This window comes from Phyllobates terribilis, unplaced genomic scaffold (assembly GCF_046119375.1).
Source record: "Phyllobates terribilis strain yellow unplaced genomic scaffold, ASM4611937v1 Scaffold_4__5_contigs__length_816908805, whole genome shotgun sequence".
In the NCBI taxonomy this organism is placed as follows: Eukaryota; Metazoa; Chordata; class Amphibia; order Anura; family Dendrobatidae; genus Phyllobates; species Phyllobates terribilis.
Genome location: NW_027362764.1, coordinates 260,859,593 through 260,877,466, shown reverse-complemented (window position 1 = coordinate 260,877,466; position 17,874 = coordinate 260,859,593). Strand labels below are relative to the sequence as shown.

Sequence of the window (17,874 nt, the reverse complement as noted above, 5' to 3'; positions counted from 1 at the left end):
AGTGGCATCAATTTCACCAAAGTAGAACTAGTATAATGGAGGACCGACACCCTTCCACTACAGCCACCCCAGCAGATGGAGATCCAATCAGGAGTCTCCACATTTCAAAAAAATTAGGGGCAGACACCACCAAAGTGGCATCAATTTCACCAGAGTAGAACTGGTATAATGGAGGACCAACACCCTTCCACTACATCCAACCCAGAGGATGGAGACCCAATCAGGAGTCTACACATTTCAAAAAATTAGGGGCAGACATCAGCAGCAACAGCAGGCCCAGAAGCCGAGACAAAGATATCACAGACTGCGATAACACAAGGTCAATGCAGCACACTAAAAAATACACCATCGCCTAGTCTGCACAGTCTGCGATTGGGGTGCAAAAGTCCTTGGAGATCCATGACTTGTTCATCTTTATGAAAGTTAGGCGATCTACACTTTCAGAGGACAGCCTGATTCGCTTATCCGTCAGGACACCACCAGCAGCACTGAAGACACGTTCTGACAGAACGCTGGCTGCCGGTCATGATAAAACCTCCAAGGCGTGACAGGCGAGCTCAGGCCACTCTTACATTTTGGTCTTCAAAAATGGAAAAGGGTCCAAACCCTCCCTGATGGTATTGATATTGAGCTCTAGGTACTCCTGCACCATCCTCTCTAGTCGTTCACCATGTGTCAGACTTGTACTCTGTTGTGCTCGTGCACGAGCTGTTGTAAAAAAATGTGTGAAAGGACTCACAGAAATTGCTTCTGCTACTTACACTTCTGCTGATAATGTTTTTGCGTTGACGAATTGACGTTCCTGGGTTTGGAAGTCTACAGATGCGATGCACACTGTGTGACTCACTGCTGTCGTGGGGAAAACCTCTTATTAGGTTGTGTAAACGCACGTTTTGATACTCCAGCATGCGCTCATCCCTTTCCAGGACAGGAAGCATTTGGCAAAATTTACTCTTGTACCATGGATCTAACAGAGTGACAACCCAGTAGTCAGCACTATTTCGAATCTTAACAATACGGGGATCATGTTGCAGCAAGAAGGCGCTCAGGTGTCGGGCTCTTCCATGAAGTCCAAGCCCGTGGTGTGTGTGTTGGTGGCTGGGTAACACTGATGCTTGTTTCCTTCGTCCCCTCCTGCCAACCACGGACAACAGAGAAGGGATCATTATCCTCTTCATCTCCTGACTGTTGCTCGCCCATCACCTCTTCCTCCTCGTCCCTCCTCTATTTGTTCCTTGGCTCCTGCACCTTCACTAACAGTTTGTCTGGTATCACAAGCCCCCCTCGATCGCTGCTTTGGCACCTGCCTGTGTGACGAAAGTGTGGAACTTAGAGACATTGTTATCCCTTCCACATCCTCCTCTGCTTCCTCCTCTTCCTCTGGGACCACTACCTCTTCCTGCAGACTATTCAAAGTGTGCTCCAGCATGTAAATGACCCGAATAGTGATGCTGATGATGTCATCGTCAGCGCTAACCATCTTAGTAGCCATTTCAAAACTGTGCAGATGGATGCAGAGGTCCTTAATGTGTGCCAACTTCGCAAATGTGATTTGTATCACGTCCGTACTGCATTGGCCCAGGCTATGACATGAGATACTGCGTCACAGCTCGTCGCTGCTGCAACATGTGCAGAGTGGAATTTCACCATGTCGGCATATCGCATATCAACCGATTAACCAGTATGGCCAAAGACCTCTGTATCGATGCAAGTAGATGACCTGCAGGATGTGAATGGCGGAGGTGAGCACACAGTGACCGTACTTTCTGCAGCAGCAGGTAGTAGCGGACAAATCGCTGTACAACCAGGTTGAGGACGTCAGCCATGCAAAGCATGTGTGTGAGTTTGCCCCGGAGTAGGGCCACCACCAGGTTCACACCGTTATCGCACACGGCCTTCCCTGGCTCCAGGTTCAGTGGAGACAGCCATCTCTCAAACTCAGCCTGAATAGCTGTCCACAGCTCTTGACCTGTGTGACTGTGATCTCCAAGACATATTAATTTTAATACTGCCTGATTGCGGTGAGCCCTGTCTGCGCAGTACGGAGGTAGTTAGGATTCGCTCTGCACTGTTGAAACGAGTGTTTCATTAAGGCAGAGGTTGAGAGTGGAGGTGGAGGAGGCAGAAGCAGTGGAGGAAGTGTTACATACAGAGGTTTGTCCCGAAATCCTTGGGGATTCCAAGACTTGTGGAGGAGCTCCTTCCCCGCCTTCCTCCACAGCCACTAGAGTCACCCAGTGCCCAGTCAGCGAGCTGTAACACCCCTGCCCATGCTTACTCGTCCAGGTGTCTATGGTGAAATGCACCCTGATAGACATAGATTTAGTCAAGGAACGGGTGAGGTTGTCTGCGACATGCTGGTGTAGCGCAGGCACAGCTTTCTTAGAGAAGTAATGGCGACTGGGCAACTGGTACTGAGGGACTGCGACGGCCATCAGCTTTCGGAAAACATCTGTATCCACCAGACAGAAAGGCAGCTTTTCCCTGGCCAACAGATTTGAGATGTTAGAGTTCAACCTCTTAGCTTTGACTTGTGTAGGATGAAACAATCTTTTACGTGTCCACAACTGCGGGACTGAGGGCTTGCTGCTGTGCTGAGAGAGGGTGGAGTAGGGTGAACATGACAAACTGCTGGACCATGAGTGAGGTGCTAGCGGAGATGTTACTATGGATTCAGAAAGATGTGGTGTTCTCGGTGAAGCAAAAACAGCAAGCATATCCACTTTCGCGGGTGAACAAGTGGAGGTTCTGCGGCCGGAGACCTGTGTGACAACACTTGGCACGGTGACGGAGATGAAGAAGCAGCAGATGCGGTTGATGGGGCGGCCAATGGTTGGTGAGACCTGCTGGTCCGCATTTTATCACAGTGAGATTCCCAGACTGACGCATCTAGAACGCGCATGTAGTAGTTAAATTATTGCAATTTTTGCCTCTACTAAGTTGTGTCGTCCTTTGCTGTCTCGAAAAAGGCCCAGACTAGGCAACCCCTGCTGCCCCTGCGAGCTGGAGACCCGTGACCGTTGCTGGCCACATCCAGAGTTGTGGCTGAGGATGCCGTGCTTGTCATGGTTGCATCACTCTGCGTCTATGTGGGAAGCCGCAATGTAACCTCATCTTCCTGCTCTGCTGAGCTCCTCAGCTTGTTGCCTCTGAGTTCACACCAAGTGGGACTTCAACCTCATCATCACCATCTTCTCTGTTCTCCCATTCCTTGCCCTGAGACTCCTCTTCCTGCCCTGCCTGCACAGTACAGCCCACGTACGCTTCAGGTATCTGAGTCTCATCAGTATCAACTCTTCCCCGGGGGTTAACATCTGGTGACGAGGGTCAGGATTCCGCTCGGACCCTACTTCGTCCTGCTCCGGATCCAACAGAAAATAATTTTGGGCAACGGTGCAGATGCTTTCTTCCTCTTGAGTCTGTGAACCTTTGGAGCAGACCTCTGATGCCCATGGCATAGAATGTGTGAATAGCTCTGCATACTTGCCCAACTGTGGTTCCCTACAGTCAAATGGGTGGTTGGAGAGTTGTGATGAGGGGAGAAACAAGGGTAATTGGGGTGCCATCTCTGAGGACTGTACTGTGTGTGATGTTGAGTTGGAGGAAGAGGTGGAGAGACCACTTGGTGCAGCGCTTGCCATTCACTGGGGCACATGACCTTTCTGGCCCTCATCTACAAGGCGTACCACTGTGCAGCTGCCAAAAAAGGGAGTGCAGTAGCCTGTCCAGTAACAGAAGTTGTCAGTTGGCTTTGGATAGGATGTGACAGTGTTGGTTCACTAGAGCTTTCACTAACATTACTACCTTCCCCACATACACCTTGAACACCAAGCCTATTCCCCCTTCCACCACGACCCCGCTTTTTCCCACTCATGTTACTGAGATAGTGTGGTTGGAGCACACTATTAGCAACAAAAAATTAGATTTTTTACTGTGGAGCCCTGGATACAGCAGAATCTCAGCACAAAATAAGTACAAGTTGAGATGTGGCCTGCTGTATGACGCGCCCAGGGGATGGGGACGACTACTCGAGGCCCGGGCCTTGTTGTTGGTTTTGGGGGATGCCGCGGTGGCCGGCTCCCGGGGCCGTACCCTGGGGTCACTCTTAAAAGCAAGGAATGGTGGGGGAAAGGTGTATGGGATAGGGAAAGTTTGTGACGCCACCCGTGGTGTCTGGTGAGGATCACCAGCACTGCTACAGTCCTCTGAGGCTGGTGGTCCGGCAGCTTAGTTGTTGCGGCTCCCCACAGGTGGAGCGGGGCCTCAGGGCAGTGTAGGAGAAAGGATGCAGGACAGAGGGGACCCAGCTGGGTCAGAGGAAGAAAAGGCACACACACGGCAGTTCACTTCAGTACCTTTACTAGTGTTTCAGGCACGATCCAGGGCACTGTAGGGTGAAGGGTGCATTTCAGGACTCTCCCCAGTGAGCGGGTGTGGGGCCTCCTGTTTCTTGCCTTTTCCTGACAGGTTTATGACCTGCCTGAAGCTAGGCCTAATTTGGTCTCTGTCTTGCACCTGCTGACCTGGTGGTAGGGCCTTCTGTTGGATATCACACTCCCTGGTCTCTTGGGCCTCAGTGATTCCTGACCCTGGGATAACGGTCAGTTTCTGGTGTTCCTGGGACATGTAGTTCGCCAGGGGTTCCGGTTGTTTCTGCTGGTCCTAGAGATCCTTGCAGACTCAGACCCGGTGTCCGGTATATGTTTGTGGGGTGAACTGGTTAAGCTCCTCTGCCCCCTATGTAGCTCGCTTACTCCACTTGCCTTCGGCCGCGCTCGGGGCCTTCACTAGGCTTCACACTGGCAGTAGGCCTCGCTACTCTTCACCGCTCTTATGGTGTCGGCACGCCTTAGGCTCACTAACCTGAGCTCAATGAGTCTGGACTGTGCTCCACTGCAGGATGGCTTCCGCAGGAGCTCCTCTCAACAGGCTTCCGTCTACAGACTGGATCCTCACAGACTGGAACTAGCTCTGTCCCCTGAGGAAACTGTTCTCCAGACTGACTGCCTAGCTCCACCTTCCCTGTTTATTTCCCTATCCGGGATCCCTCTGCTGGTCTGAGGTGGAAGGTGGAGGTGTGTGTATGCTGTGAGGGCCTCTTGTGGAGGAATCCATCCATGCACCCCTCTAGGATCTGTGACACCAATGTGCAGCAGGGCGCCACATTCCCCCCTAGCAAAGCTCAGTACTCCCGGACTGAAGTACTTTTTATAACAACAATAATAACTCTTCCCTTTATGGGAGGCACTTTGCTTAAACGTTACATATAAAACATTACAAATAATAAATAGATATGTACATATAATAAGCAACCCCAGAATTCAAGTCTCTTCCGGTGAGGTTCCCCGACAGGATGTCCATCTCACAGGTTAGAGTACTTAGTAGCTTGAGGGACCTGTCCCAAACCCTCAATGTAGGCCCTTCGGGTGGCTGCAGGGCATGGCGATCCTGAGTTGGACCTCCGTTAGTGCCACACCAGACAGGTTTTTCCTTCTGTGGTCACCTAAAGGGGCACTCCAGGGAGTGCAATTATTTACAAGAAATAGTTTTTGGGCTGCACATAGTTCTCAGCCACAAAGTTCTGTAGGTACCCTGACGGGTAGGTAGAGGCAAACAAGAAAAGTGTTCATTTCACTTAGATTGTCCTTTATAAAGCAAAACACAAGTTTATAAATACATTTATGAAAATACACAATTTAATACCCCAGGGGCAACTATTTACACTGTCAGAGTTTCTTTCTTTATTCTCTGTATCTGACAGGGGTCTGACCTCGTGTGCTACGTGTCGATCTGCGTAGTACGGGAGTGTGGATGGTATCTGTGTCTGCACCATCTGCTACCCTGTCAGTTTTACCTGTGGGTAGATTGTAAAACTGCCTTAACCTCTCTATTGGACTGGCAAGTGTACCATTGGCTGGGCCTTCTTGCTCTGCTCCAACCGGGGATCCTTCTTCCGGGGATTTTTCTTGAGCAGGCTCTTCTGAAGCACTTACAGGCTCTACTTGCTGTGGAGGGTCTTCTGGCTGTTGAAAGAAGTGGATCACAGGGATTATTACTGCTCCTCCTAATTGAGGCCAATCTGCCGGGAAACCTCCTAAGTCAGTATGAAGTTCTGCTTCTTTAGACTCCTCCGGTACGGTGAGAGGCACTTCTCCTTGGGGCTTTAGCAGGTCTGGACACAACTTCAGATGGTCTCTAGATACCGTTGCAGTCGTTATTCCTCCGTCTTTGCTAATCAAACAGGTCTTCTTGTTATCAAATCTTGAATTTAACACAGTGTAGGGTTCTCTCTCCCACTGGTCATCAAGTTTGTGGTTTCTCCTCTTCCTCTTTAACACCAATTCTGATGGTGTGAAGGGTTCTGCGGGCGCACTTTTATTGTAGTGGGCTTCCTGCTTGTCCCTCACCCGAGTGAGACTGTCTTCGACACTAGCCTGTACTCTTCTGTACTGCTCCTGTCTGGTCGTGTCCCAATCCTCAGTGGACATATCTGCTTCTGGTTCTACTACACCAAGCTCCAGGTCCATGGGCAGCTTCCCGGGTCTGGCTCGCATGAGATATGCTGGAGTACAATTGGTGGAACTCACAGGTATGTGGTTGTACAGATCTACTAGGTCAGGTAGTAGGTCTGGCCACTGATTTCTCTCCTCTAGTGGTAAGGTCTTCAGCAGGTTGATGACGATGTTATTCATCTTTTCACAGAGACCTTTGGTTTGGGGGTGGTACGGTGTAGTCCTGATCTTTTTACACCCGTACAAATGGCCGAACTCCTTGAACAGTTCAGCCTCAAAGGCTGAGCCTTGATCTGTCAGCACCTGCTCCGGGTATCCATGGGGCCTACAGAAGTACGCCTGAAACGTCTTCGCCGCAGTTTCTGCCGTCAGATCCTTGACGGGGACGACCACCAGGAACCGGGAGTAGTGATCCACCATGGTCAGGGCATAGGAATATCCTGACCTGCTGGGTGACAGCTTGACATGATCCAGGGCCACGATCTCCAAAGGTCGAGTTGTCTTGATGGGTTGCACGGGTGCCTTCTGGCTGCTGTAGTCTTTTCTTCTGAGGCTACAGGGTCCACAATTCCGGCACCACTTCTCGATGGAACTGCGCATTCCTATCCAATAAAACCGACACTTCAGCAGGGTTTCTAGCTTCTTCCAGCCAAAGTGCCCCGCCTGATCGTGGTAGGCCTCCAACATCATCTGGATGTCTGTCTTGGGCACCACTATCTGCCATACCATCTCATGGGTTTTAGGGTTGACGTACCTAAGGCACAGCTTCTGTCTATAGATGAACAGCCGGCTCTTCTCATTCCACAGCTGCTTGGCTTGGAGAGACGCTTCTTTCTCCAGGGAGGAACCTTCCTGGGTTATCAGTTCTTTGATACGGCTGACAACCGGGTCGCTGTCCTGGGTCTCCTTCCAGCTGTGGTGAGGCGGGGGGTTTAACATCTTACCACGAGGCCTCCTAGAGGCTCCTTGCTCGTGGACCATTCCATTCCGATGAAAGGCAGGTAGGTCAATCTCCTCCAGGTCATCCACTTCTTCTTCAGTGTCCGACTGGTGAGGCATCCTAGACAGGGCATCGGCGTTGGCGTTCTTGCGGCCCGCCCGGTACTTAATAGTGAATTGGTAGTTTGACAGCCTAGCCATCCATCGTTGTTCCATGGCTTCTAGCTTGGCTGTTTCTAGATGAGTCAAGGGGTTGTTACCAGTATAGGCAGTGAACTTACTGGAGGCTAGGTAGTGCTTGAACCGCTCAGTGATGGCCAGGAACTCCAACTTGAAGCTTCCTGCTTGCATAGGCGATCACCTTCTCTTTGCCATTCTGCTTCTGACTCAGTACAGCTCCTAATCCTTCATTGCTGGCATCAGTGTACAGCAGGAACGGTTGGCTGTAGTCAGGGTAGGCTAGGATCTCTTCACCGGTTAGGATCTCCTTCATCACATTAAAGGATTCAGCTTGCTCCTTACCCCACTGGAACGGGGGATTTCTGCCTCTGGGGGACTGTCCTACCAGTAGGTCTTGCAGAGGCGCTGCTTTCTTGGTATAGTCCTTCACAAACCTCCGGTAATACCCGACTAATCCCAGGAACTGACGTACCTCCTTGAGGCTCTTCGGCTCTGGCCATTTCTGGATGGCAGTGACCTTCTCCGGGTCTGGTGCTACTCCCTCTGGACTAACGATGTGCCCCAGGTACTGTACCTTTCGCTTGAGCAGGTGGCACTTTGAGGGCTTCAGCTTCATCCCATTCCGGGACAGTGACTCAAATACCTCCGCCAGGTGCTTCAAGTGGTCCTCATACGTTTTGGAGTACACTATCACGTCATCCAGGTATAGTAGTACAGTCTTGAAGTTGCGGTGTCCCAGACAGCACTCCATCAATCTCTGGAACGTTCCCGGGGCATTGCAGAGTCCAAACGGCATACTATTGAACTCGCAGAGTCCCATCGGGATGGTGAAGGCCGTCTTCTCCCGATCCTCCTCAGCAACAGCTACTTTCCAGTACCCACTAGTGAGGTCAAGGGTGGAGAAGTAATTTGCAGACTTTAAGGCAGCCAGGGATTCCTCTATACGTGGTAAAGGGTATGCATCATTATGTGTAATGTGATTTACTTGTGTGTAATCTACACACATTCTCATGCTTCCGTCCTTTTTCCTGACTAGAACTAGGGGAGCTGCCCAGGGACTACAACTATCCCTTACTACCCCTGCCTTCTTCATGTTGTGCAACATCTCCTTCGCCTTCTGGTAGTGTGCTGGTGGTATAGGCCTGTAACATTCTTTGATTGGTGGATGGTTGCCTGTGGGGATATGGTGTTGAACCCCCTTAATCCTCCCAAAGTCAAGTGGGTGCTTACTGAATACCTACTCGTATTCCTGACCCACCCGGTGTACAACCTGCCTCTGATGGGCAGGAGTGGTGTCTGTCCCGACATGGAGCTGTTGACACCAATCCTCCACCTGGGTTGCCGGGTCATTATCCTCCACTTCGTCTGGTGAGGTTAAGGACTCCGCCGTGTGTATGGAGTTGTTATTTACTGTGTACAGTTTGGAAACAGTGGCGTTGCGTGGTAATCTAACCTCGTCCTCCCCATAGTTTAGGAGGCGTACGGGCACCCTCCCATTGCGTACATCCACTACCCCTCTGGCAGTCAAGAGTGTAGGTCTGTGTTCCGAGCTAAGGGGCTCTACTACCGCCTGGTAGCTCCGTCCTTTGAGACCTATTGCTGCTCTACACCAAATCAGCATTTCACTCATCGGGGGAATCACAATGGGTACCGAGTCTGTCACCCGTACATTACCAATTTCACCACCTGTCAGCTTTACCTGTTGCTGGTACATAAGGGCTCGGATTTCTTTCTGCAGCGCCCTTCTCTGCCCTGGTCTAGCAGTGTCAGCTATCTGTTGGAGCAAGAACAACACTTCTCCCAAACAGTTACTAACAATATTAGTGCCAAGTACCATATACAAGTTTGTATCATCAGGATTAGTCTCTACTACAATTAGTCCCTGGTCCTTCAGCTCCACTCTTCCCACCTTTACTGCCACATCCTTAACCCCGACTAGGTTAAGTGGGAGGCCGTTTGAGGCATACACGGAAAGATTTGGATCTGGTGGGTGAAGTTCGTCTATGGACCAGAACCTTTTGTAGAGGACATCAGGCATGATGGTTTCCTGAGATCCTGTGTCCAGCAGAGCGGGTGTTGCGATGCCGTCCAGTACAATGGACAGGAAAGGTCTTCCTCCCACGAACCTGCGGTACCAGTTTGATGGGCCTCGGGGGTCTACTCCTGGGTGTTGGCCCTCGGCCCCAGGGTTTTCTCGTTTAAAGGACAGCTCTGGACGGCGTGACCTGTTTTGTGGCAGCGGTGGCAGACAGGGTCCCTCGGCGGGCGGCGTTGGTCGCTGGTTCTCCCAGGGGGTGGCGTTGTCCTCCTCCTCCTTCTCATCCAGGGGACATCCTCAGGGCTGTCGGCTAGCAGGATCCTTCCTTCTGCCTCGGGCTCCGTCCGCAGCTGCAGGGCACTCAATACAGTGGTCAGGGTTTTGCTCAACTGACGCACTTCAGAGCGCAGGCTGTCCAGCTCACTAGGGGACGTTGCTGGAACCTTGGCTTCAGCAGCCACCGGTGAAAAGGTGGACGCTGCAGACACTGGGGTGGTCCCACCCTGGTAACATTGGATAGCAGTTGTTTCCAGGGGCTGCAGTCCTTTTATAGCCATGTCCTTAAGGGTGTCAAAGGTGGCATCTGGATGATCCAGGGACCACCAGCGCACAGTCCTGCTCTCCTCTTGGGACCTCAGTCCCTGGATAAACTGTTCCTTCAGCATTTTATTTTCATTATCCATGCTGGTTGGACTAACCTGTTTCCGAGCTCGCAGGGCCCCTTGTAAACGCCAGGCATAGTCCCGAACACTGTCCTCTGGTTGCTGAGAGCAGTTGTATAACCTCATCCGGAGGTCTGTCTCAGTACGATTCTCAAAGACAGTCTGTAACTTTTTAAAGATTGCGGACATTGACTCCTGGTCTGCGGCCGACCAGGTTTCTACTTCTCGCTCCGCAGAACCAGTCAATTGTCCTAATACAACAGCGGCTCTTTACTTGCCTGTCATAGAATACATGTCCATTATACTGCATATTTTTCTTTTAAATCGAGACAGGGTATCTGGTTTGCCGCTGTACTGGGGGAGCCACTTCGCTCCAGGGATGTACGGTAGGGCCATGGGTAAGACAGAGGTTACAAGCCCTGCTGGTGGAGCGGCTGCTTCGGCCTGCTCGGCGCCGAGTGCGGGTTGAGCATCAGGGCGGTTAACCGGTATTCCGGCGTTGTGCTGTTCCTCGGACATTCTGGTTCCCCCCTAGCGAACCGTGGCCTGCCTTCTTTTTTGCAGGTGACGGTCTTCTTCAGGACCTTGCATCGCTTGCGTCCTACGTCAGAGCGTTCACCGGCGCTCCTTCCAGGACCTGGCACTTCCTGGTTTGACGTCGAGGCGTGGGGCGTGTCCGGGGCTTCGCGCGCTTTAGCAGGTACGCCTCTCAGTTTCCCGCGGTTACGCCCTTCTTCCTGCTCGGCGGCCCAGCTCTGGCGGCAATCTTCTCCACAGTTTAATACACAGTTTTTATTAAAGGCGCACAGTACCCGGTGGCAACGGGCACAACAATCTGTAGTTGCAGCGGGCACGGAATCCTGTTCGTGACACCAGGGAGAGATGATGCACCCAGGGGATGGGGACGACTACTCGGCGACCAGGCCTTGTTGTTGGTTTTGGGGGATGCCGCGGTGGCCGGCTCCCGGGGCCGTACCCTGGGGTCACTCTTGAAAGCAAGGAATGGTGGGGGAAAGGTGTATGGGATAGGGAAAGTTCGTGACGCCACCCGTGGTGTCTGGTGAGGAACACCAGCGCTGCTACAGTCCTCTGAGGCTGGTGGTCTGGCAGCTTAGTTGTTGCAGCTCCCCACAGGTGGAGCGGGGCCTCAGGGCAGCATAGGAGAAAGGATGCAGGACAGAGGGGACCCAGCCGGGTCAGAGGAAGAATAGGCACACACACGACAGTTCACTTCAGTACCTTTACTGGTGGTGTTTCTGGCACGATCCAGGGCACTGTAGGGTGAAGGGTGCATTTCAGGACTCTCCCCAGTGAGCGGGTGTGGGGCCTCCTGTTTCTTGCCTTTTCCTGACAAGTTTATGACCTGCCTGAAGCTAGGCCTAATTTGGTCTCTGTCTTGCACCTGCTGACCTGGTGGTAGGGCCTTCTGTTGGAGATCACACTCCCTGGTCTCTTGGGCCTCAGTGATTCCTGACCCTGGGATAACGGTCAGCTTCTGGTGTTCCTGGGACATGTAGTTCGCCAGGGGTTCCAGTTGTTTCTTCTGGTCCTAGAGATCCTTGCAGACTCAGACCCGGTGTCCGGTATATGGTTGTGGGGTGAGCTGTTTTTTTTACTGTGGACAAGCTCTGGATACAGCAGAATACAGCAGAATTACACGCTTAGATGTGGCCTGCTGTATGTATCATGTTAGTAACAGAAAAAAATAGATTTTTTTACTGTGGAGCCCTGGATACATCTGAATCTCAGTGCAAAAAATTTACAAGCTCAGATGTGGCCTGCTGTATGTTCTGTATGTCTCTGCGCTGTTACACTGACAAAATTGTGCTAAAACAACATGCCCACCCTTTATATAGAGAGGGACATGTGACTTCAGAAGCCAATGGCACAAGCCCTTGTGCCTGGATGTTGTGGAAGTGTATAGGATAAAACAAACAGATAAAAGAAAACTACAATCATACAAATACACTCACCAAACAATTGGAAATCAAGGGAACAGTAGGAGGGGTAAACCAAAATGGTAGAGGATTAAGTTAAACACACAATGCCAAATCCACGCAGATACAGTTGAAACCAGAAGTTTACATACACTATATAACAAGACACATATGCATGTTTTTCTCAATATCTGACATGAAATCAGAATAAACTTTTCCCGTTTTGGGTCAATTAGGATTACCATAATTTTTAATATTTGCCAAATGCCAGAAAAATGAGAGAGAGAGAATGTTTTAGGGCATTTTTATTACTCACTGCAAAGTCAAGTTTACTTACATTTAATTAGTATTTGGTACCATTGCCCTTAAACTGAATGACTTGGGTCAAACGTTTGGGATATCCTTCCACAAGCTTCTCACAATAGTTGGTCGGAATTGGGGCCTCCTGACAAAACTGGTGTAACTGATCCAGGTTTGTAGGCCTCCTTGCTCGCACCTGCCTTTTCAGCTTTGCCCATAAATTTTCAATAGGATTGAGATCAGGGCTTTGTGATGACCACTCCAAAACATTGACTTTGTTATCCTTAAGCCACTTTGCTACCATTTTGGCAGTATGCTTCGGGTCATTGTCCATTTGGAAGACCCATTTTCGCCCAAGCTTTAACTTCCTGGCTGATGTCTTGAGATGTTGCTTCAGTATTGCCATATAATCTTCTTTTCTCATGATGCCACCTATTTTGTGTAGTGCACCCATAGGCGGATTATAATGAGGGCAATCCATGGCCAGATTGCCCTCATTATAATATGTGTGGCACATACCAGCAGTCAGAGGCGGGGGGGCCCCTGGACCGCTCCCCCAGCAGCGGCGCACGGCCGCTACTTCTTCTTCGGCCGGGTCAGCACTGCACCTGTAAACTTCCCTGTGTGCTGGCCCAGCCACGTCACAGCTAGGAGACACGACCCTGTGCGCGGCCGTGTCTGCTAGTGTGACGTCACGCAGTGCGCACCCGGCCTGCACTGCTGCACCGCAGAGAAGCTGAAGGACTGGAGCTGAGCCGGGGGATGGTGAGTGTGTGTGTGTGAGTGTGTGTGTGTGCAAGCAAATATCATTGTGTGATGTCTGTTTATATGTATTTTTGTGTTTCAAATGTGTTTATGCATGTATGTATATGTCTGTATATGTTTGTGTGTGTGACTGCATGCGGCCTCCTGCTGTGTATAGATGGCGCCGTGCGGCCTCCTGCTGTGTATAGATGGCACCGTGCGGCCTCCTGCTGTGTATAGATGGCTACGTGCGGCCTCCTGCTGTGTATAGATGGCACCGTGCGGCCTCCTGCTGTGTATAGATGGCTACGTGCGGCCTCCTGCTGTGTATAGATGGCTATGTGTGGCCTCCTGCTGTGTATAGATGGCTACGTGCGGCCTCCTGCTGTGTATAGATGGCTATGTGCGGCCTCCTGCTGTGTATAGATGGCTATGTGCGGCCTCCTGCTGTGTATAGATGGCTACGTGCGGCCTCCTGCTGTGTATAGATGGCTACGTGCGGCCTCCTGTTGTGTATAGATGGCTACGTGCGGCCCCCTGCTGTGTATAGATGGCTACGTGTGGCCTCCTGCTGTGTATAGATGGCTACTTGTGTTCAATATTAAGCCATTCAATTAATGTAAGGCTATATGCCCACGATGCAGAAATGCTCCGTTTTTTTTTTGAGCGTTTTTGCTCTCCCTGGCAGAAAAAATGCATGCGGATTGTACATGCGTTTTTCCTCCAGGGAAAAGCGGATGTGAAGCGTTCTTCACATTCATTTCCTTGTCAAGCGCTTTCCAAGCGATTTTAGCATCACTTGGAAAGTGCTTGACAACTTGGTCACACTATATAAATCCATGCAACTGGCATGGATTTATATAGTGCGACCGTAAAAGAATGGTAAAAAATAAATATATACTTACCTTCTGATGGCCTGCCGACGTCAACGGTCACGTGACCCGTCACATGACTAAATGACGTCACCATAGGTCCTTTAGTCTATCACGAGCTGCCGGCAAGCCAGGATGCATTGGATAAAGACACCGGGGGCCATCAGAAGGTAAGTATAATATTTATTTTTTATTTTATGCTTTTTTTTACAGGTTCTGTGGTACCCAGGTCCGGAGGAGAGTCTCCTTCTCTCCAGACCCGGGTACCATCCGCACATTGAAACGCATGGAATCCGCATGTACAGATGCAGTGATGCGGATTCCATGCTTTCCAATGCAAGTCAATGGCGGCGAAAACGCCGCGCTTCTGCAAAATAATTGGTAGTGCTGCTTATTTTTCCACAATGATAATCCGCAGCGGAAATTTTTGCAGTATGTGCACAGCACATGTGGATTAACATTGGGGAACATGGCAGATCTTCTACCAAGCGTTTTTTAAGCGTTTCTGCAGCAGAATTGCTGCTGCGGAAATGCTTAAAAAACGCATAGAGGGCACACAGCCTAAAAAAATTATTATAATTAATATATTAATATTGTGCCAAATTAATTTCACGTGAACTATCACATGATCTATCACAGGGGATCATGTGACATGTGATACATCAGGTGTGTGTGTGTGGGGGGGGCGCGCCTTCTAAACTGCCCAGGGCCCTTGCTACTCTTAATCCACCCCTGAGTGCACCAGTCCCTACTGCTCAAAACAACCCCGCAATATGATGCTGCCACCCCCGTGTTTCAAAATTGGGATGGTGTTCTTAGGCTTCCAAGCTTCTCCCTTTTTCCTCCAAACGTAACGATGGTCATTATGCCCAAAAAGTTCAATTTCAGTTTCATCAGACCACAGAATATGTCTCCAAAAATTAAGGTTCCTTTGTTTCTATGTGCATTTGCAAACATTTATCTGGATTTTTTATGTTTCTTTTGGAGTAACGGCCTTTCAACCCATGTTGATATAGTACTCGTTTCACTGTGGATATTGACACAATCTTACCAGTTTCCGCCATCAGCTTCACAAAGTCTTTTGCTTTGTCCTTGGGTTGATATGCACATGTCGGACCAAAGCACGTTCATCTCTGGGACACAGAACCCGTCTCCTTCCTGAGTGGTATGATGGCTGGACATTCCCATCTTGTTTGTACTTGCATATAATTGTTTGTACAGATGAACGAGGCACCTTCAAGTATCTTGAAATTGTACCCAAGGATGAGGTGACTTGTGCAAGTCCACAATTCTCTTCCTGATATCTTGGCTGATTTCTTTAGACTTTCCGATGATGCTACACAAAGAAGCAGTGTGTTTCAGTTGTGCATTAAAATACATGCACAGGTGTGTCTCTAATTAACTCAGATGTTGCCAAAAAACCATCAGAAGCTTCCAAACACATGACATCATCATATGGGCTGTCCAGAATTGTTTAAAGGCATAGTAATCTTAGTGTACGTAAACTTTTGACTTTGCAGTAAGTAATAAACGTGCCTTAAAACATTCTCTCTCATTATTTTGGTATTTGGCATTTTTTAAATATTAAAAATTATGGTAATCCTAATTGACCTAAAACGGGAAAGGTTTATTCTGATTTAATGTCAGATATTGAGAAAAATATGCTTATGTGTCTTTTTATATAGTGTATGTAAACTTCTGGTTTCAACTGTGTCTCCTGTAAATTACACCAACCAATTGCTACTAGTTCAGAACTTACCTTCACCACCAAACCAGGAAGTTGTAATTTTCACCAGCAATTTCATAGTGCAAGAGGTGAGCATACATACCTGAGGAGAGGAGTGGCCAACACAGAACAGCTGAGACAATTCAGGACAGATGGCTCCAGGAGATAGCCAGAACTGATTAACCCTTGAAATAACAGAACAAGGAAAACCTGCACTGTTAATAGGAAGGTGAAGCAGATCTAATACGTGCAGGGGTTTGTGTAACCATATGCTGTGATCTTCTGGCCCCTCTCTGTCACGGTATCCCCATCACACTGACCTTGTTTTTGTCTGCAGCCCATCCTGCCCAATTTTGTATTATTTATCAGTAAACAAAGCTGTTTACCTTACAATTCTAGACAGTTTGTATTTAGTTTGTATTCTTGCAGATTTCTTGCATTACTGGACATAAACAGTACTTTAATCAAATACTTTGTTTTTTTACATGCAGGTTATGGCCAAACAGGACCTTTGTTTAAAAGAGCAGGATATGATGCCGTAGCATGTGCAATGTCTGGCTTGATGCATATCACAGGACCTGAGGTAACATTTCTGTGTTTTTGTAGAATTATTTTATCATGCTTTTCAGTTGATAAAAAAGATAATTACGGTTTATTCTGTTTTCCAAATCCAATGTGCCACCATTATTTTTAGGCAATCTGTTAAAGGTTCTGTTAAGTGGCAAATCATTTTTTATCCTAAAGCTTTGCACCAACAGTGCTACAATGTATTTCTTCAAGATTTAGTGTAAATATATCCAATGACATTTGTGAGCAATTCTAGCATTTAAATTGCTGATCTTTGTTGTGCACTTCACAACAGCTTTGAAGAATTAACCGTTTATGGGGTAGTTTGTGTCGATAATCCCTTTTAATAAAGAAGTGTTGAACTTTGTAGCTCACACAGCAGGCCTAAAATATTCTCCCGTAGAAGTCAATGAGTAGTTTTCTGACTTTCCTGTGTCATTGCTGTTGTGAGAAAAATCTCTGTATTGCTATTTCCGAGCAGCAGCCAAGGCAAGCTGGCTGCTCCCATAGTCATGAACATAAAATAGAATAAATTAAAATATACAATCAGAAAATAAAAACATATTATACAAAAGTGATACTTTCTCTTTGAGTTCATGTTATACAACTATTGCTTATAAGAACAAAAATGTGGTGGGTAGCTGTAATAGTAGGTAATATTTCCTGTAAATCAGCAGTTACTGTGCAATCTAATAAAAATGCATTGATTTTTAGGATGGAGATCCTGTACGCCCAGGTGTAGCTATGACTGACCTCGCAACAGGGCTATATGCTCATGGAGCCATTATGGCTGGTTTACTGCAAAAAACAAAAACTGGGAAAGGAATGCACATTGACTGCAACCTACTTTCCTCACAGGTAATTAAGTTTCATTTTATTACAGCAATTATTACAGTTGCATTTAGCTGTTAGATATTAGACACCAAAGTAATAAAAATGTAATTCTATATAATGGGTCCTTTACAAAAGTGCAGACATTTGCATCAAAGCACCTATTGTTCTTTGTACTTTCTGTCATATGTATACACCCACCCCCTAGTTTTTGGAAATTCCCTTATAAAATCAGTATTTTACCTACATTTAAAGGGAATCTGTCATTAGCTTTTCTCTACCTCATCTGAGAGTAGCATAATGCAGGAAAAGAGATCCTGAATTATTCCAGAGATGTATCACTTACTTTACTGGGTGCAGCAGTTGTTATATAGAGCTTTCTTTGCTGTGGATGTAGCTGTACTCAGATAGCTTACCCCACCCACACCACTGATTAGCAGCTTTCTATGTACATTGTATATTAACAGTAAGCTACTAATCAGTGCTGGGAACGTGGTTGAACCAGGAGGCACATGGGCAGCTAGTCCAGCAGTGATAATCCCCTGCTTTTAAAATGCTGATAGTAT

General features: G+C 48.5%; 1 protein-coding gene across 3 annotated transcripts in view; it reads left to right on the top strand.

Moving 5' to 3' along the window:
* SUGCT (succinyl-CoA:glutarate-CoA transferase) overlaps nucleotides 1-17,874 on the top strand; it is a 1,771,027-nt gene that overhangs the window by 183,152 nt on the left and 1,570,001 nt on the right. For 2 of the 3 annotated variants that reach the window (XM_073676600.1, XM_073676601.1), the window contains exons 7-8: nucleotides 16,402-16,493; nucleotides 17,192-17,335. In XM_073676600.1, the coding sequence (XP_073532701.1) occupies nucleotides 16,402-16,493; nucleotides 17,192-17,335 (236 nt within the window). Of the gene's footprint in view, nucleotides 1-16,401; nucleotides 16,494-17,191; nucleotides 17,336-17,874 lie in introns of those variants that run through there. The other variant, XM_073676598.1, reaches the window with a different exon arrangement.